Here is a 21,262-nt window from a genome sequence, read left to right as displayed (position 1 = left end):
GATTTATCTACAAGTTTTTATTTACAAACGAAGCTGTATTAATTTAAAGTGAATTGACATGTTCTTTACTATTTAAGGTTTGGTCATGTGAGTTTTGTAACAAAGTAAATGAGATTGACATAATGGAAGAAGAAATTCCTAAAGAAAGGGACGTCACCTTTATGTTAGAACCTGCTTTATCCACAACAACAGCTGGGCCTTCTGGAACTGATGAGTCTCTTGTTATCTTCTGTATTGATACATCTGGCAGTATGTGTGTTACTACTGAGGTGAGTCCACAATTGATTAAAACTAATATCTAACATATTATTCTAGCCATTGCAAATGGACATTAAGTTTTACCCTTGTCTGGTCTCTGACTTTAGTTTACCTCAACCAAATGTTATGAAACTTATACACAATGCTTATTACTACTGATCAAGTTTGAATTTGGGGTGGCCTCACTTTTACTGTTCTAGAGTTATGCCCCTTTACAAATGGAAAAATTGCTTAATTTATTCGTTTCCATTGTCTTAAGTTTGTCTTAACCAAATGATATGAAACTTATACACAATGCTCAGATCAAGTATTAATTTGGGTAGCATGCCATCACTTTTACCAAACTTGAGTTATGTCTCTTTATAACTTTATATGCAATTGAGCATCGTCTGTGTCCAGTGAACATATTCCCCATTTATTTTATATGCAAACATACCATTACAAATTATTCTTTTATACCTGATAAAAGTCGAGATGTTTTGCTGAACTAACTATTAAATAATTACAGGTAATCTTGTATATTTCTGTTAATATCAACAACATTTTATTGTCTGATGAAAGTTATTCCTCATTGGTGATGGCCAGATAACAGATTAATCTGTCCATATTATAAATTTTATAACAGGTGCCAGGTAGAATTAACTTCAGAGGATCTCACGCCTTGTCACGCATACAGAGAACAAGAGAAGACCAAAGAGACCAATACCTCCCTAATCAGCGACGAGATGTCACCTTTGTGTCACGTCTTCAGGCTGCACAAGCTGCTGTTGATCATCAGTTAGAGGAAATGTTGAAGGAACATCCTAACAGGAGAGTGGCTCTGATAGCTTTTAATAACGAGGTTTGTTTCAACATTTGTCAAACTTACAACTTCAAGACACTCATTGCTGTATCATACAGAGATACTTCATTAAAGTAATTTACTAAATTGTGATAAATACTTATCTGGGGTTTATTCAACACAACATTCATAAATAATATAATCAACTGATCAGGTGTTCTATACGTAACTCTAAACAACATTTTTTTTTTAAATATGAATGGATAATATCTTGGTCAATGGTCTTTCATTTGTTTGTGATTGACTGGTTCTGTTTAATTAACAAATGTTGCATGTCCAATGAAATGAATGGATTTTATAAGAAATTTGCATAACATATAATAATAAGTGATAAAGATTTCATAGTTGAATATCGAATTTCTATTTCTATAATTATGTCATTTATTGACAAATGATGTAGATCTTATCTATGTATAGGTTACTGTAATTGGTGATGGAAAGGATACCCCAGTAACTATAGCAGGAAGTAAATTAACTAATAAAGACGAGCTAAAGGATATAGGTAAAGATTTAAAGATGCCAGTGTCAATCAAGGATACCAGACAACAACTTGGTGGTCAGGTCTTTAGGTAAGTTTGAACTGTCATTAATTATTGGTAACATTAAAGGTCACATTCACTTTTTAGTCCAAAGGGCCAAGTGACCTTTTCTCATCACTTGGTGTCCGTCATCCGTCGTCAGCGTTAAGTTTTTACATTTTGAACTTCTTCTAGAGAACCACTGAATGGAATGAAACCAAACATGGCATGAATGTTCCTTATGAGGTGCTGACCAAGTGTTGTTACTTTGTAGCCGATCCATCATCCAAGATGGCCGCCAGCAGGGGATTTAGTTTTACATAGGACCCTAAGGGAAATGTATACAAATGACTTCTTTTAGAGAACCACTGAATGGAATGAAACCAAACATAGCATGAATGTTCCTAATGAGATGCTGACCAAGTGTTGTTACTTTGTCACCAATCCGACTTCCAAGATGGCCACCAGCGGGGGACTTTGTTTAACTAAGGGTGCTATAAACAGTTTCGTATAAAAAACTAGGGGTTATTCCCGTACTAAAAATAACCATGGAGGGAAACCCCTGTTTATTTACTCAATTGGTGAAAAAGTATCATGTTTTTTGTATTTGATTGTAAAAATTAGTTAATAAGCTTTCAATTAAAACAGGTTGAACGATTGAAATAATTTAAAAAATTATATTAACTTTACATATTTTGAGGGGAGACAACACTGTAAACATCCTGTTTTTTTGGCAGTGAAAATTGAAAACTTATTTGCAGCCACTGTAGCTCTTTTCGGAGCAGGAGATAGTACCCTGAAACAAGATTTTTTTGAAAGGCCAGGTAAAAACCTACAAATTTCATACAGTTTTGATTATGTAAAATGTGCATGGATCATGTCTTCATGGGTGTGCACATGACCTGGTTTCAAGTTTTTATACGACCGCAAAAATTTTTATTTTTCGTCGTATATTGCTATCACGTTGGCGTCATCGTCGTCGTCGTCCGAATACTTTTAGTTTTCGCACTCTAACTTTAGTAAAAGTGAATAGAAATCTATGAAATTTTAACACAAGGTTTATGACCACAAAAGGAAGGTTGGGATTGATTTTGGGAGTTTTGATCCCAACATTTTAGGAATTAGGGGCCAAAAAGGGCCCAAATAAGCATTTTCTTTTTTTTCGCACAATTACTTAAGTTTAAGTAAATAGAAATCTATGAAATTTTGACACAAGGTTTATGACCACAAAAGGAAGGTTGGGATTGATTTAAGGAGTTTTGGTTCTAACAGTTTAGGAATAAGGGGCCAAAAAAGGGCCCAAATAAGCATTATTCTTGGTTTTCGCACAATAACTTTAGTTTAAGTAAATAGAAATCAATGAAATGTAAACACAAGGTTTATGACCACAAAAGGAAGGTTGGTATTGATTTTGGGAGTTGAGGTCTGAACAGTTTAGGAATTAGGGGCCAAAAAGGGGCCCAAGTACCGTAAGCATTATTCTTGGTTTTCGCACCATAACTTTAGTTTAAGTAAATAGAAATCTATGAAATTTAGACACAAGGTTTATGACCACTAAAGGAAGGTTGGGTTCGATTTTGGGAGTTTTGGTCCCAACAGTTTAGGAATAAGGGCCCAAAGGGTCCAAAATTGAACTTAGTTTGATTTCATCAAAAATTGAATAATTGGGGTTCTTTGATATGCCGAATCTAACTGTATATGTAGATTCTTAATTTTTGGTCCCGTTTTAACAATAACAATCTTTACCATTCAGTGATAACAAGCACCTTTTGTTACATTTTAATATTTTATGATGTATTTAAATGAGTAGTTATTGTTGCAAATTCCATTAGAAATTTGAATTGAGATCAGTTTTGGAAAAAGGGAAAGGGGGATGTAAAAAAAAAAAGGGGGGGGGGGAGGGGTTAAATTTTTCTCATTTCAGATTTCATAAATAAAAAGAAAATTTCTTCAAACATTTTTTTGGGAGGATTAATATTCAACAGCATAGTGAATTGCTCAAAGGAAAAAAAAGTATTTTAAGTTCATTAGACCACATTCATTCTGTGTCAGAAACCTATGCTGTGTCAACTATTTAATCACAATCCAAATTTAGAGCTGAATCCAGCTTGAATGTTGTGTCCATACTTGCCCCAACCGTTCAGGGTTCAACCTCTGCGGTCGTATAAAGCTGCGCCCTGCGGAGCATCTGGTTTATGTTCAAATTAGACCTTTTTTTCCCCATGTTCATTGGATGGAATATTTTTAATATTATAAAAAAGTACACATTATTTTAATTTCATTATAAACTAGAGAACATTCTGATTCCAGTGATATCTAGTTTTATACAAGTATCTTTATTAATCAGTCCACTACTAAGGGTCACTTATACATGGTCCCTCAAAATGTGACGTCATAGAAAAAAACTGTTGATTGCACCCATAGGACTCTAAGGGAAATGAATACAAATGTCTTCTTTTAGAGAACCACTGAATGGAATGATATCAAACATATGAATGTTCCTGATGAGATGCTGACCAAGTGTTGCTACTTTGTAGCTGATCCATCATCCAAGATGGCCACCATGGAAAATACATACAAATTTCATCTTTTAGAGAACCACTGAATTGAATGAAACCAAACATAGCATAAATGTTCCTTTCCTAATGAGGTGCTGGCCAAGTGAATTGAATGGAACCAAACATAGCATAAATGTTCCTTTCCTAATGAGGTGCTGGCCAAGTTTTGTTACTTTGTAGCCAAATTTTATCTTTTTTTTATGTGATTTCAAAAACCCAGGTAGAGTCAGGTGAGTGATACAGGTTCTTGAGGGCCTTTAGTTACATTCAATAGCATTGATTTAGGACGAAATTAAAATTAAAAAGCAAAACAATCAACAAAAATTTGTTTCTAAGTTATAATTCTTAGCATTTCCTGGCAAAGTGGATAGAGAATATAAAAACACATTTATTGTGTTTAAAAAACTTTTATTTTACCATACAAAATTATTTAGATCAGTAATTCACAATAGCAATATACGACTGAGCCTAATTATTTTCTTGAAAAGTATATTAAATAATTTAGATAAATAATGATCGCCAAAAATTATCAAATTATTGCTTGAAATTAGAGACGGTCTAAGAACTGAGGACTTGAGATAAAAGTAAATAAAGCAAAATTGTTATTTTGTTATTTTATTTTGTATTAAGTTTGGAGGAAGGTGGAGCAACTGCATTAGGGCCTACTCTTTTGATTGCTGTTACCATGGCAGCACAACATCCAGGGTCAAAGGTGATTATTTGTACAGATGGTATGGCGAATGTTGGCATGGGAAGATTGGACAACGATAATGAATTACATGAAGGAGAGTTTTATGAAGAAGTTGGATTGGACGCAGCATCAAAAGGGTATGACATCTTTGCTTTGACATTTACTATTTTTATGGTACCCATTGAAACAAACTAAATTTTCCAAAACAAAATTGAAGATTTATTGAAAATCTGTGTTTTTAAATGGGGAGCAGCAGAAAGTGATATAAAAATATATTTCTGAGATACTTTCTTGATACACATGTATTTATATTATTAATTAAGTTATTACATTACTCAAAAAGATTTCCCCGATGCCCCTTCTCCAAAAAAAAGATTGAAATTCCTTCTACGAAGTCTACTACTCAATGCTTTCAAGATAGTTTGAAAACTATATCAAAGAAATTGTCTTTATATTATTATTTTTTTTTTCATTAAACATTCTATGTTAAATAATCTTATTGGAATAGGTAGGATATTTTTATGGGGCTTTACTAGCATTATCTTTAGTTTGACTTTTATTGTCTATGTTTCAGTGTGACAATCTCAGTAATCAGTATTAAAGGAACAGATTGTAAGTTAGTACATCTGGGAAAACTTGCTGATACCACTGGTGGACAGGTAGGTTATAGGTTTTCAGTATCTGTCATATTTTTAGTATAAGTCAATATATTGCGTTTTATCATCCTGTCGTCTGTAAATGTTGACATATATGACTTACACAGATACTTTGATATCTACCAAAACTATGATAGAACTAGAACACATAGATATAAGAAGATGTGGTATGAGTGCCAATGAGACAACTCTCCATCACAATTTGTAAAAGTAAACCATTACAGGTCAAAGTACGGCCTTCAACACCAAGCCTTGACTTGAAAAAGCAAGCTGTAAAGGGCCCATGTCTTGTTCTTCCAATTTTTCATGTTTAGTAAATCCATTGTGAACATATCAAAGAGTACAAATAGAAAGTACAGAAAATCTCAGACACCCTGGTGGTAAATTTTGCTTGTAATCTGACTTGAACAAACCTTTTATACCACAGACAGAAAATCTCATCTCTGAGAGTTTTAAAAGATCATCTACATGGTTACCATGGCTACTCTGAAGGAAACAATTCTTTGGTCTATTTTATGAAGAAAAAAAGGAACATAACATCATAGATCAAATATTAAAATTCAAGAATGTTGACAAGAAAACTTTAATATGTCAAATCATAAGAAATGAAATTTGAGTTGATTTTACATTCTTAAAAAAAAATTTGAGATGCATACGATCTTCAAAAAATTACCGATGGCTATGCATTTTTTATTTTCTTTACTGTAGGTTAACATTGTTGATCCACTCAAGTTGACACAGGAATTTTCTACCATCTTGGCTGATCGTATCATAGCAACTAATGTTGTAGCTACTTTTTTGCTTCATAAGCAACTGTAAGTCTGCTATGCTAATTATTTCCTTGTTTTTACTCTCAACTACTGTGTGATTTATCAGGAATGAAATTGCTGCATATTTTACAAAGTTTCTAAAATAACATTGATGAATGAATGGATTATAGATGACTGTGATTACAGTTCAGTACAAAAGTTTTAACTGTTGATACTTTAAACAGGACTGTTGAAATCAAGACCCAAACGGACATATTTTCACATGGAACATGTTATTTTATGTTTCATCAAGGATTGACTTTTTATACGACCGCAAAAATTGAAAATTTTTGGTCGTATATTGGTATCACATGGGCGTCAGCGTCGTCAGCGTCGTCGTCCGAATACTTTTGGTTTTTCGCACTATAACTTTAGTTTAAGTAAATAGAAATCTATGAAATTTAAACACAAGGTTTATGAACACAAAAAGAAGGTTGGGATTGATTTTGGGAGTTTTGGTTCCAACAGTTTAGGAATTAGGGGCCAAAAAAGGGCCCAAATAAGCATTATTCTTGGTTTTCGCACCATAACTTTAGTATAAGTAAATAGAAATCTATGAAATTTAAACACAAGGTCAATGACCATTAAAGAAAGGTTTGGATTGATTTTGGGAGTTTTGGTCCCAACAGTTTAGGAATAAGGGGCCCAAAGGGTCCAAAATTAAACTTTGTTTGATTTCATCAAAAATTGAATAATTGGGATTCTTTGATATGCCAAATCTAACTGTGTATGTAGATTCTTAATTTTTGGTCCTGTTTTCAAATTGGTCTACATTAAAGTCCAAAGGGTCCAAAACTAAACTAAGTTTGATTTTAACAAAAATTGAATTCTTGGACTTTTTTGATATGCTGAATCTAAAAATGTACTTAGATTTTTGATTATGGACCCAGTTTTCAAGTTGGTCCAAATCATGATCCAAAATTATTATATATAAGTATTGTGCAATAGCAAGAAATTTTCAATTGCACAGTATTCAGCAATAGCAAGAAATCTTCAATTGCACAGTATTGTGCAATAGCAAGAAATTTTCAATTGCACAGTATTGCGCAAAAGCAAGAAATCTTCAATTGCACAGTATTGTGCAATTACAAGTATTTTCAATTGCACAGTATTGCGCAATAGCAAGAAATATTTAATTGCACAAAAATGTGCAATAGCAAGAAATTTTCAATTGGAGTTATCTTTCTTTGTCCAGAATAGTAGTTGAATCAACTTAAATTATTGTTTTTCTCATTTCAGATTTCATAAATAAAAAGAAAATTTCTTCAAACATTTTTTTGAGAGGATTAATATTCAACAGCATAGTGAATTGCTGAAAGAAAAACAAATTTTAAGTTTATTAGACCACATTCATTCTGTGTCAGAAACCTATGCTGTGTCAACTATTTAATCACAATCCAAATTTGGAGCTGAATCCAGCTTGAAAGTTGTGTCCATACTTACCCCAACCGCTCAGGGTTCAACTTCTGCAGTCGTATAAAGCTGTGCCCTGTGGAGCATCTGGTTTCTCTTGACATCACTTTTTAACTGCACTACATCTATAGATTATACAAAGCTCATATAGTTTCAGAAATATACGCTGTATTAGAGATGGGCCCAATATTATAGTATTATTGTTTTGCCTTAAAGCTTCAAGTAGCCAGTGAAATCGTTTTTGGACCATTTTCATTTTTGGACTTGTACATCTCCCTATTTGAATAAACTAAAAAACTAGGAATTTTATATGAACATAGGTTTGTGCAACAGGATGATAAAGAAGAAAGTAAAGTGGTCAGACAGATAGGAAATGTTACGGCAGATACAGAAATCACATTTGAGTATGGTATCAGAACTGGTCAGACAAAAGACTCTTCACCTATGGAAACTGACAGCAAGAAAGAAGGTATTACAATATAAGTATATCAATATATTATAGGAATTATCTTTAACTTGATCAGTATGCTTGAAAAACATTTCCTGATGTTGAAAAAATAGTCTGGTTTATTTTTCAACATTATCAAATTCATACCAAATGTCATGGCATAAACTAACCTATTTTAATGGTTTTACAGATTAATATACAGTTTTATAGTGCTGCTGATAGACCTTTAGTCCCTGATCGTATCATAAACTCAGTATTCAGTACTTTGGTACTGACAAAACTTTTGAAAATTTTCTGTTTATAAAAGACTTATTAATAGTAGAATTAACAAAAAATAAAGGTTTCATTTGACTCAGGCTAAGTTGACCTTACATGGATTTGGCAATTATTTTTATGATCTTTTATGGTCATATATAGCTCATCAGCTGTTTTGGTTCTTATGGCTTTCAAATATTTTATTTTTGTCATTTCTAATGATGGTAAATCAAGAAAAGTGCTTTGGACGCATGCAATTATATAAAGTGTTGTTTTCAAATTTTACTCTTTACTTATAACTAAAAAGAAATTTTTAGCCAGTTCTGTCTTTAGCTACTTAGGAATTGTTTTCTTCTGTCATATTTGAATCATAGTGGAAAATTTGATGGATTTTATTTTTTTCCGTACTATGAAAGAAATATAAGACACCAAACTTCTGTAGCTTAAGTTTTCTAATTGACCAATAGCAAAACCAATGTCAACAAAGTCCTACCCATTTGAGGATTGCTTCTATGATAATGTGTCCAACATTCTGATAAAATGCTTTTATAGTAAAATTAGAAACTCTATATTCTAAACTATATTCAATAACTTTCTTCATTGTTGTTTTTATTTTGACATTCACAGAATCTAAAGATAATGTGCCATCCACTGAAGGTGCTAGTGCTCCTAAAGATCAAGAGTCAAAGTTCAAGGTTGAAGTACCTGATGAATTACCCTTCCAGCTACAGATAAAATACACAGACACAGAAGGAGCTACAGCTCTGAGAGTATTAACACAAACTAAACCTATAACAAGAGATAGGAAACAAGCTGAAGGAAGTAAGATTCAATGAGTTACAAGTCTACCTTATAGTCACATCTTCAAATATTCCCAAGAAAATATCAAGCATGTGGTCAAGCCAGCTGGACATCATTTGTCTGTACATATAAAAATGCACATATTATCACTGACATTTTATATTTATTAAAATGATGAATGTATTGATAGTAAGATAAAAACTTTTCATAAGGAACTTTATTTAAAAAAATATGAAATATTTTTGATAATGAACATTATTCTATGTCAGATCAATTGTTTGATTTTTTTTTTCTAACTGATGCCATGCATGCTTATTTTTATGCCCAATTTTTGAGCATTATGTTTTCTGGTCTGTGTGTCTGTTCGGTAGTTCGTTCGTCCATGTGTTTCGTTCCTCTGTCCATCTGTCCCCCTTCAGGTTAAAGTTTTTGGTCGAGGTAGTTTTTGATGAAGTTCAAGTCCAATCAACTTGAAACTTGGTACACATGTTCCATATGATATGATCTTTCTAATTTTGCCAAATTAGATTTTCATGGTCCACTGGTCATAGAAAATTATAGTGTGTTTGGAGCATCCATGTACTAGGGACACATTCTTGTTTTTAATATCTTTAATATTTTTTACTGAATTATTTTGATATCAATGGGAGATAATTTTTAATTGAATTTTAAGAATAACTTAGATTATCTCCCTTTATAATGTTTTCAACTATTATTTTTTTTCAAAATTTTCACTTGTTTTTTTCCAAAAAAAAAATTAGTTTTCTTTCAAAACACCTAACAATAGTGCTATTATCATTGAAATAATTGTTAGAACACATAACCCATGACATCTTTATGTTGGAAGCTTTCATATATTCTAGTACTTATTTTTATGAAAAGGTGTTCTGGGTAAATAGATGTATATTCATTTGAAATTTTGCTAATCACAATCAATTATTCTGTTTTTAAAAAGTTTCTGTTTTATATTTGAAAGGAACAAATGTTCAAGTAATCGGAGCTCATGTTCAAAAATCAACAGCCTCATTAGCATTAGAAGGAAGATACACAGATACAAGGTCAAAGGCTATGATGAACCAAAGACTCTTGTGGAGACATAAAAAGTAAATGTTCTCTTTATGTCAATTTTTATTTAGTTTTGGAAGCTAAGAATATATATTGATGTAGACAGTTATGCTTGGTGTGTAATAAAATATCTTTGAACTTCAGTAAAGACCGTATATTGGTATCATATAGTCGTCATCGTCGTCGTCAGAGGCCATTTGGTTTCTGAACAATAACTTTAGTAAATTAAAAAAGAAAGCAATGAAATTTAAACACAAGGTTTATAACCACAAAAGGAAGGTTGGAATTGGTTATGGTCCCAACTGTTTAGGAATTAGGCACAAAAAAAGGACCAAAATGGGCATTTTTCTAGTTTGATTTGTTTTGGTGGGGAAGAAGGGGGGGGGGGGGCAATTTGCAAAAGCATAGCATATTGCACAAAAAGCAAAAAATTGAAAATAAATTCTAATCTTATATCCAATTATCAAATTCTTAGTTCTTGGACTACAGTTGTTCTGTGTCAGAAACTTATTATGTGTTAAATATTTTTAATTACAATCCAAATTCAGACCTGTAACCAGTGGGAATGTTGTGTCTATTTTTGCCCCAACTGGTTAGGATTGGACCTCTGCTGTTGTATCAAGCTGCGCTGGAAAATTAACTATCTATTGTAAATTTTTAGATCATGTCCTAAAGGATCTGAAACAAGATCAGAAGCAGGAGAAATGTATAACAATATCTTCTCAACTGTGTCTAAACTGGAGAACAAAGTCAATGTAGCACAGAAGGTAAGGTTACTCCTGAATTATGTCATTCATATTCTTTTAACTGAAAGGTAGATGGTCTACCATTTGTGACAAAATTTAATAGTTTTTAGTTTGTCACTTCTCATATTAATTCTAAATACTAAAATAATTCATCTCAGAAATTTTCTAAAATTAACAAATTTTATAGCAACAAAATTGATCGCATGAAGTAATTTTAAGTGTTTTGTTAAAAAAATTTAAGAAGGCTAATGATATTCTTACTGTAGTTAAGATTTTAAATATTTCTTAAAATCAATGAGTCATTTTTCCAGTCTCATAATTGATAGAAAATGAAAAAAAAATAACTGATGATGAAAAAAAAATTGATGTTAAAAATTTGCATCTTACATGGCCAGTTTTAATCCTTATACAAAATTTGCAACTTATTTAAAGTAAGATATGTTTGAAAATGGAACAAATAATCAATTGATGAATATCTGTAATTAACTTGTAGAAAGAGGTGGCATTATTTGGTCGGACTAGAAGTGACTCAGAAGGATCAGATGATGAGAACCCAGTACCAAGCTCCAGTATGTCAGCTCCTCCTGCGTCTCTTAAATCTAAAGGATTCTTCAAAGCCAAGAAAAAGAAGGTAAATCTTTTCATAATTTTCTAGATAAATGTATATCATATATTTGTAATAATTGATGAGTACTGATTTTTATACGACCGCAAAAATTGAAAATTTTTTTGTCGTATATTGGTATGATGTTGGCGTCGTCGGCGTCGTCCGAATACTTTCAGTTTTCGCACTCTAACTTTAGTAAAAGTGAATAGAAATCTATGAAATTTTAACACAAGGTTTATGACCACAAAAGGAAGGTTGGGATTGATTTTGGGAGTTTTGGTTTCAATATTTTAGGAATTAGGGGCCAAAAAGGGCCCAAATAAGCATTTTCTTGGTTTTCGCACTATAACTTTAGTTTAAGTGAATAGAAATCTATGAAATTTTAACACAAGGTTTATGACCACAAAAGGAAGGTTGGGATTGATTTTGGGATATTTGGTTCTAACAGTTTAGGAATTAGGGGCCAAAAAATGGCCCAAATAAGCATTATTCTTGGTTTTCGCACAATAACTTTAGTATAAGTACATAGAAATCAATGAAATTTAAACACAAGGTTTATGACCACAAAAGGAAGGTTGGGATTGATTTTGGGAGTTGAGGTCCCAACAGTTTAGGAATTAGGGGCCAAAAAGGGGCCCAAATAAGCATTATTATTGGTTTTCGCACCATAACTTTAGTATATAAGTAAATAGAAATCTATGAAATTTAAACACAAGGTTTATGACCATAAAAGGAAGGTTGGGTTTGATTTTGGGAGTTTTAGTTTAGGAATAAGGGGCCCAAAGGGTCCAAAATTGAACTTTGTTTGATTTCATCAAAAATGGAATAATTGGGGTTTTTTGATATACTGAATCTAACTGTGTATGTAGATTCTTAAGTTTTGGTCCCGTTTTCAAATTGGTCTACATTAAGGTCCAAAGGGTCCAAAATTAAACTTAGTTTCATTTTAACAAAAATTGAATCCTTGGGGTTCTTTGATATGCTGAATATAAAAATGTACTTAGATTTTTGATTATTGGTCCAGTTTTCAAATTGGTCCAAATCGGGGTCCAAAATTAAACTTTGTTTGATTTCATCAAAAATTGAATAATTGGGGTTCTTTGATATGCCAAATCTAACTGTGTATGTAAATTCTTAATTTTTGGTCCCGTTTTCAAATTGGTCTACATTAAAGTCCAAAGGGTCCAAAATTAAACTAAGTTTGATTTTAACAAAAAATGAATTCTTGGGCTTTTTTGATATGCTGAATCTAAACATGTACTTAGATTTTTGATTATGGACCCACTTTTCAAGTTGGTTCAAATCAGGATCCAAAATTATTATATTAAGTATTGTGCAATAGCAAGAAATTTTCAATTGCACTGTATTCAGCAATAGAAGAAATCTTCAATTGCACAGTATTGTGCAATAGCAAGAAATTTTCAATTGCACAGTATTGTGCAATAGCAAGAAATCTTCAATTGCAAATTCAACTCCCCCAAGGGTGACTGGGGTTTAGAAATATGGTCACTTGGTCTTCTCCCGACCGACAGTAAAACGCTTGCCGAAGTGGGGCGTCCGTTTGGCTGTGTGGGATGTATCAAGTTTACAGTCACGTCCGGTCAGAAGGGGGACGTTAAATCCGATGCCTCGTGTAAGGAGAGTGCCACGCTCTTTGCATGTTAAGAACCCTTGCAACAACTCTTTGAGGGGTCCGTAGGTGGCCTGTTGCAAGGCCAAATTTCTGTCCCTATCCAATATACCCTCATTTTCCAGTGACAGTCCAAATTTCCCCGACCATCATCCCAGATGGCCTCTATTGTATCAACCTACATATTGTATTTATTGTGAACTTGTTCTCGTCCTGAATATGCATGAAATATTTGCCACTGGACGTTAAGCAATCAACAATCAATCAATCAATTGCACAGTATTGTGCAATAGCAAATATTTTCAATTGCACAGTATTGTGCAATAGCAAATATTTTTTTTTGGAAAAAGGGAAAGGGGGATGTGAAAAAAAAATGGGGGGTGGTAAATTTTTCTCATTTCAGATTTCATAAATAAAAAGAAAATTTCTTCAAACATTTTTTTGAGAGGATTAATATTCAACAGCATAGTGAATTGCTCAAAGGCAAAAAAAAAAAATTTTAAGTTCATTAGACCACATTCATTCTGTGTCAGAAACCTATGCTGTGTCAACTATTTAATTTTAGATTTAAATAAGTTTGAAGAAGAAATCTTTAATTGATTTGTAAAATCTTGACATTTGTTTTGTGTAAAAAACCCATATAATGTCAAAAATTTGATCACAATCCAAATTCAGAGCTGTATCACGCTTGAATGTTTTGTCCATACTTGCCCCAACTGTTCAGGGTTCGACCTCTGCGGTCGTATAAAGCTGCGCCCTGCGGAGCACCAGGTTATAGATTCAGTAGGTATAAGGGGGTCTTATTGGGGGATTCTGATTCGGAATACCGCTTACTGTTTTGTAAGATTCCCGTATCCCGCTTACACTATGTACGTAAGCAATTCTCATTTTTTGGTAATTTCCTGTGTCCCGCTAGACTTTATTTCCCATTTTCACGGCAAAATAATTTGACTTTCATGTGTCACGCTTACAAAAAAATCAGCAATCCCACGTCACGCTTAGACCCAAATGAGACCCACGTATAATAGATCAATGAATTTGAGAGTTCAACCAAAAAACAAAAAAAAATCCAAAATTCATGAAAACAAGTAAATCCATAGTATGATGAGTTCTGGTACTATTCAAAAAGATATCTAAGCTAAGAAAAATAAGAACAAATACCAAGCCACTTTATTTAGATAGATAATTTTATAACATAATAAAATGTAACAACACTACCCAAGACCAACATCTAATTTCTTTAAACTACAAAACCATTTTGATAAAACTTAAGGCAGTCACTGAGGAGGTTTTTGGCTAAGGTCACACAAGTTAACAGATACATGGATAAAACTACATTTTGTAGCATTTCACCCCCCAGTTTTAACCTCAATACTAGTTGTGTGGGATGTATTGCCATCACATTGTCCGGAAGACCAATGTTCCATCAAATACTTTTGTCACATTTTTCTAGGTACGGCTTTACAGATTGACTTTAGATTTAGTCAGTATCTGAACAGTAATGATTGGAGAACTTTTTAGAATCCAATTATCTTGTTTACATTGAATTTTTTAATATGCTCATAAGCAATGAACTTATTGTTTTTGTCTGACTGTTTTCCTGTTCCTCTCACTTTGGAACAGAATAACTTCATATCTAGTTTGCAATGAGATACTAAAGACTTTGTAAGCCTTTTTCAGATATGTCTGACACTGAATTCCGATACCTTGAATAACATTTATTTTTTTGTGCAATATATTATAAAAGCATAAATGATTGGTTAATATTTTATAGGCTATGAGATCTAGGGATATGTCAGATTCATTCTCAGTTGAATTATACCAGCAAAAAGTAATGAAACCACAGTTTAAACCCAGTAAAAAGAAGGAGGACTCTGATAGTGATGAGGAGATATAAAAAACATCAAACTTATAATCAATGGAAAGACACAATGGAATATATTGTACATTGTAACTGCATGTTTTGATGCATAAGAACACTGGAAATATTTGTTTCCCCTGTTGAAATTGATTGAATTAAAATGTTGAACTATAATAATATTGCATAATTGTTAAACTGTTATAATAATGCATTACTAAATTATTGAAAATGTTTAGGTTTGGTTTAATATCTTTTTATACGACCGCAAAATTTGAAAAATTTTTCGTCGTATATTGCTATCACGTTGGCGTCGTCGTCGTCCGAATACTTTTAGTTTTCGCACTCTAACTTTAGTAAAAGTGAATAGAAATCTATGAAATTTTAACACAAGGTTTATGACCACAAAAGGAAGGTTGGGATTGATTTTGGGAGTTTTAGTCCCAACATTTTAGGAATAAGGGGCCAAAAAGGGCCCAAATAAGCATTTTCTTGGTTTTCGCACTATAACTTTAGTTTAAGTAAATAGAAATCTATGAAATTTTGACATAAGGTTTATGACCACAAAAGAAAGGTTGGGATTGATTTTGGGAGTTTTGGTTCCAACAGTTTAGGAATTAGGGGCCAAAAAAGGGCCCAAATAAGCATTATTCTTGGTTTTCGCACAATAACTTTAGTTTAAGTAAATAGAAATCAATGAAATTTAAACACAATGTTTATGACCACAAAAGGAAGGTTGGTATTGATTTTGGGAGTTTAGGTCCCAACAGTTTAGAAATTAGGGGCCAAAAAGGGACCCAAATAAGCATTTTTTTTGGTTTTCGCACCATAACTTTAGTATAAGTAAATAGAAATCTATGAAATTTAAACACAAGGTTTATGACCATAAAAGGAAGGTTGGTATTGATTTTGGGAGTTTTGGTCCCAACAGTTTAGGAATAAAGGGCCCAAAGGGTCCAGATTTAAACTTTGTTTGATTTTATCAAAAATTGAATAATTGGGGTTCTTTGATATGCCGAATCTAACTGTGTATGTAGATTCTTAATTTTTGGTCCCGTTTTCAAATTGGTCTACATTAAGGTCCAAAGGGTCCAAAATTAAACTTAGTTTGATTTTAACAAAAATTGAATCCTTGGGGTTCTTTGATATGCTGAATCTAAAAATGTACTTAGATTTTTTATTATTGGCCCAGTTTTCAAGTTGGTCCAAATCGGGGTCCAAAATTAAACTTTATTTGATTTCATCAAAAATTGAATAATTGGGGTTCTTTGATATGCCAAATCTAACTGTGTATGTAGATTCTTAATTTTTGGTCCCGTTTTCAAATTGGTTTACATTAACATTCAAAGGGTCCAAAATTAAACTAAGTTTGATTTTAACAAAAATTAAATTCTTGGGCTTATTTGATATGCTTTATCTAAATATGTACTTTGATTTTTGATTATGGGCCCAGTTTTCAAGTTGGTCCAAATCAGGATTCCATATCAAGTATTGTGCAATAGCAAGAAATTTTCAATTACACAGTATTGCACAATAGCAAGAAATATCTAATTGCACAATTGTGCAATAGCAATTAATTTTCAATTGGAGTTATCTTTCTTTGTATAGAATAGTAGTTGATAATATATGTTGGAAATTTACCAGACATGACTATGATGTCATTTTCTATTTTTATTTGCCAATAACTTTATGTAAATAACTTCATTGGAAATTTGCCAATATAAAATGTTGCTGATGAAGCTTTTTTTCCTTATCTTATCTAAAATGTTTTTAGATAATGTATGTTGGACATTTGCCAGACATGACTATGATGTCATTTTCTATTTTTATTTGCCAATAACTTTATGTAAATAACTTCATTGGAAATTTGCCAATATAAAATGTTGCTGATGAAGTTTTTTTTATTGTTTTATACAATAAATAATGTATAATCACTTTTACTACCAACCAATCTTTACCATTCAGTGATAACAAGCACTTTATTTTACATTTTAATATCTTATGATGTATTTAAAAGAGTAGTTATTGTTGCAAACTCCATTAGAAATTTGAATTGATATCAGTTTTGGAAAAAGGGAAACGGGGATGTGAAAAAAAAAGGGGGGGGGGTTTAAATTTTTCTCATTTCAGATTTCATAAATAAAAAGAAAATTTCTTCAAACATTTTTTTGAGAGGATTAATATTCAACAGCATAGTGAATTGCTCAAAGGCAAAAAAAAAACTTTTAAGTTCATTAGACCACATTCATTCTGTGTCAGAAACCTATGCTGTGTCAACTATTTAATTTTAGATTTAAAAAGTTTGAAGAAATCTTTAATTGATTTGTAAAATCTTGACATTTGTTTTGTGTAAAAAAAAAACATATAATGTCAAAAATTTGATCACAATCCAAATTCAGAGCTGTATCACACTTGAATGTTTTGTCCATACTTGCCCCAACTGTTCAGGGTTCGACCTCTGCGGTCGTATAAAGCTGCGCCCTGCGGAGCACCTGGTTATATTTTATTTGAAGTTGTTAAATGTTTATATACAGTAAATTTCAGAAACTAATGTGTGTGAATATGTTGATAAGTTCTAAAATGAAAAAATAAAATTTGATTAAAGATGAAACATTATTCCTAAAATACAAAAATCAGATATTGAATTTTCAGATCCTATCACAATTTTTTTCTTCAAAATTCACTTCAATAATTGATGAATTTACAATATAGTTTTGTTTTCACCAGTATGTATTATCTAATCACTGTTTTTTTGTCTGTGATATTACATTTTGTTGTAAATTATCAAGGTATATTATATCAATTTTGGTAATAAATTTGTTAAAAATGTAAAAAATTATGTTATCATATCTCTACCTGTTTGAACATTATTTTAAGTTTTGTATTTTTTTATATGCACCTTTTTCACATACTTAACTGTAAAACCTTTGACCTGTTTTAGATTTTCATAATACATTGTGATATATGTGGTGTTTTATACTAATTTTTGTATGCATGTGAAGTTCATATATTTTTCTATTGTTTTGCTAGTGATAATATTTCAAATTTGAGCATATCAAATTTATAGTTCAATTGATCTGAAAAGAGCATTTACAAAATATATGGTAGATACTTAGATACAAATGTAGAGGACAGGTATAAACAAATAAACTCTTTTCAATTTTTTGAAATTTCTACTTTGCTTTTCATATATTACAACATGAGTGTCATCCCATATATGTAATATAAAAATCCAGACACATCCTTTCTACACCAATTATTCTACTTTTTCAAATGGTTATATCTCAAATATAAACACATACATATTTATCGAATCCCTTTTCAAAATGTTATTATTTTGAATTTATCAGGGAATATCTTGATGTGTTGATTTTGTGCAAAGGACAATTTGCTCTTTAAAGGATTTTGCTTGTTACTTATTTATTGATTAACTTATATTTGTATAGGCACTGATTCAATTGCTTGCTTTATTTTTTATTCAAATTTCATATTTAATTTTTCTAATACATACTAAAAGTTTTTATAATAATGTTGAGTGTGTTTACAAATTAACCAAATTTAACACAACCTACAGATTTATCTGAATGAAAATATCAGCTAGAATGAACATAAGAAACATTATGTCTTATAGATCATCCAAATATTGATCTTCTGTCTTGAATTTTTGCATTATAATATATAAAACTTCATATTTTTGTGGCAATTTCTTTTTAGTGAGTTGGTAATTGCTACTTCACAGACAATATTTATGAATATGCCACAGACACATTAATCATTCTAAGGACCTCAGATGGAATACATTATACTAATGTAGGACAACCAAGCAAAATACCCTACATGTTTTGAATATCCAACACATTCACAATTATATCAAAGTATGTCAGGGAACGCAGCTTTATGTTTTTAATTTGACATGCATGTAATAATTAATGAATATGTTACAATAAAGTTTGTTGAAAATTTATTTTATGTTTTATGATGTTCTCTTTAAAAAAAATAACGTGTTGAATGTGAATAAGTTTTTTCAGTTTAAAATTGGTAACCTTTATTAGATTATTTGGATAAATAAGTTCTATGGATTTAAAATAGTATAGAACTCTCTAAATTTACAAAAATATATCATGGATAGTGATAGTCATAGCTGCTAGGATCAGAGATTAGCCTCTGTGGGTTTGTAATAATGTTCTCGTATTTAGTTAAGAAGGTTTTTGGTTTGATCCCTGGATGGGTCAAGCCAGTATTTTAAATTAGTAATTGGTGATTATCTAATAAGCATTTGGCATTAATGATAAGAGCAATGACTGAGCTGCTCAAAGTCAGGTGATGTATTCAATACACTAGGTTTATGCCAACTATAACCTTGTGTGCTAGCATATTATGAAATGGTCATGAGTTGTTCGTCTGGTAAAACCTGGGTTAATTCATAAATCTTTACAAAGTTATGGACCTGAATATTTATCACTTGGCATTACAAGTTATTGACTAATCTGTCAACAGTCAATCAGTCAATTTTGTTGTTTAGATGATGACATGATAATCTAACATGGGATTAAAATCACATTTGGACATATGGTCGCATAAAATGAAAGAAAGGTCATGTTTTGCAGTTAATATCAGATCTACAAAAGTCAGTAAAGAAGTGTTCAACAACCTTTGTTTAACTTTGAATCCAAGCATAGACATTTAATAAACATTCATCAAAAGAAATTCCAATAAATTATGAAGGAAAAGTTACACTTAAGAAGTTCAGTTAGTCAATATTGAAATTGCAGAAAATCATCTTTGATTCAAAATTAGACATTTATTGAGTATCGTTGCAAAAAAAATTACAAAGTATCTTAAAGCTGAGTTTAATACATTGGATTACTAAAAATTGCAAGATAAAACTTCATTCCTTGCAACGTAAGAAAGATCAGGAATTACAGTTGTCGTTGATATCAGTAAGGATGAAAACCATTACAAATTGACTACATATTCTGTAATGTTTGAAAGTGTAAAACCAAGGTTATGTTTTTCTTTGACAATATGACTGACACATGTTTTTCAAATAAGTTATTGTGCCTTTAACAAATTGTAAATTGACAATACTGAACAAGAAGTCATGCTGAAAGGGATTTTTGTACAGATAGAGCAGAAAGTGATAGTAAGTTAAGAGACATTGATAAGCAGGCAGAATAGTGGACTCTATTATCAATGTGTTTTCAGTGCAAACTGGCACCCAACGATGGTTTTAATTCATTGATATATTACAAATCTCATTCTCGAATCTCTCATATTGTGTTTGGCTTTCTTTCTTTTAAAGTAATATAAATAAATAACTGATAACAATTGATGTTTAGGGTTTTTTTAACTTTATGCATTTTTCTTTGAATCTTTGCATTACCATGATTATAGTTCTAACATTCTTAATGTGTTCTTAAACACCACCACTGAATACCATCACATCGTCTAAATATGATATCTATATGTTACCTCAGAAATCAGATATTGTTCTTTCAATGTAAATCTGTGGATGTACAGGTAAATCCAAAGGGAATTCTTATCCATTTGTACTAACTCCAACTTGTACATAAAACTTGATTTTTGACCAGCTTCATTCATAAATCATTGATGATAGTCAACACTGATTCAGGACTTTTGATAATTTTCTCACCTAGCATGTGTATCATATCTTAGACCCTAGGAATAGGTTGACTGTCGTATATAGTTTTCTTATTGAGCCATCTGTAGTCAACACAGAGACAAATACTGTCATCTTTCTCCATCAAACATACCATATTACTTGAAAAGGGAGAGTTGCTCTGCTGAAATCAGGAATAGGACAGTTGTTATCCATTTGTTTGATGTGTTTGAGCTTTTGATTTTGCAAATTGATTAGGGACTTTCTTCTTTGAATTTTCCTCAGAGTTCATTTTTTTTTGTAACTTTACTTTTTAGCTCACCTGGCCCAAAGGGCCAAGTGAGCTTTTCTCATCACTTGGCGTCTGTCGTCCGTCGTCGTTAACTTTTACAAAAATCTTCTGCTCTGAAACTACTGGGCCAAATTTAACCAAACTTGACCATAATCATCATTGGGGTATTTAGTTTAAAAAATGTGTCCGGTGACCC

At 31.7% G+C, this 21,262-nt stretch overlaps 1 protein-coding gene across 2 annotated transcripts in view; it reads left to right on the top strand.

The window, feature by feature from the left end:
• LOC143048140 (circularly permutated Ras protein 1-like) overlaps positions 1 to 19,118 on the top strand; it is a 33,313-nt gene extending 14,195 nt beyond the window's left edge. For both annotated transcript variants that reach the window (XM_076221637.1, XM_076221638.1), the window contains exons 6-17: positions 78 to 269; positions 884 to 1,099; positions 1,517 to 1,668; positions 4,806 to 5,003; positions 5,441 to 5,525; positions 6,231 to 6,337; positions 8,065 to 8,213; positions 9,075 to 9,269; positions 10,225 to 10,351; positions 10,975 to 11,080; positions 11,553 to 11,690; positions 15,071 to 19,118. In XM_076221637.1, the coding sequence (XP_076077752.1) occupies positions 78 to 269; positions 884 to 1,099; positions 1,517 to 1,668; positions 4,806 to 5,003; positions 5,441 to 5,525; positions 6,231 to 6,337; positions 8,065 to 8,213; positions 9,075 to 9,269; positions 10,225 to 10,351; positions 10,975 to 11,080; positions 11,553 to 11,690; positions 15,071 to 15,193 (1,788 nt within the window). In that variant the 3' untranslated portion in view covers positions 15,194 to 19,118. The remainder of the gene's footprint in view (positions 1 to 77; positions 270 to 883; positions 1,100 to 1,516; positions 1,669 to 4,805; positions 5,004 to 5,440; positions 5,526 to 6,230; positions 6,338 to 8,064; positions 8,214 to 9,074; positions 9,270 to 10,224; positions 10,352 to 10,974; positions 11,081 to 11,552; positions 11,691 to 15,070) is intronic.
• Positions 19,119 to 21,262: the final 2,144 nt, after the last annotated feature.

The sequence above is a fragment of the Mytilus galloprovincialis genome, chromosome 10, assembly GCF_965363235.1.
Source record: "Mytilus galloprovincialis chromosome 10, xbMytGall1.hap1.1, whole genome shotgun sequence".
Lineage (NCBI taxonomy): Eukaryota > Metazoa > Mollusca > Bivalvia > Mytilida > Mytilidae > Mytilus > Mytilus galloprovincialis.
The sequence above is the reverse complement of the archived record's forward strand: the minus strand, read 5'-3'. Positions and strand labels throughout refer to the sequence as shown.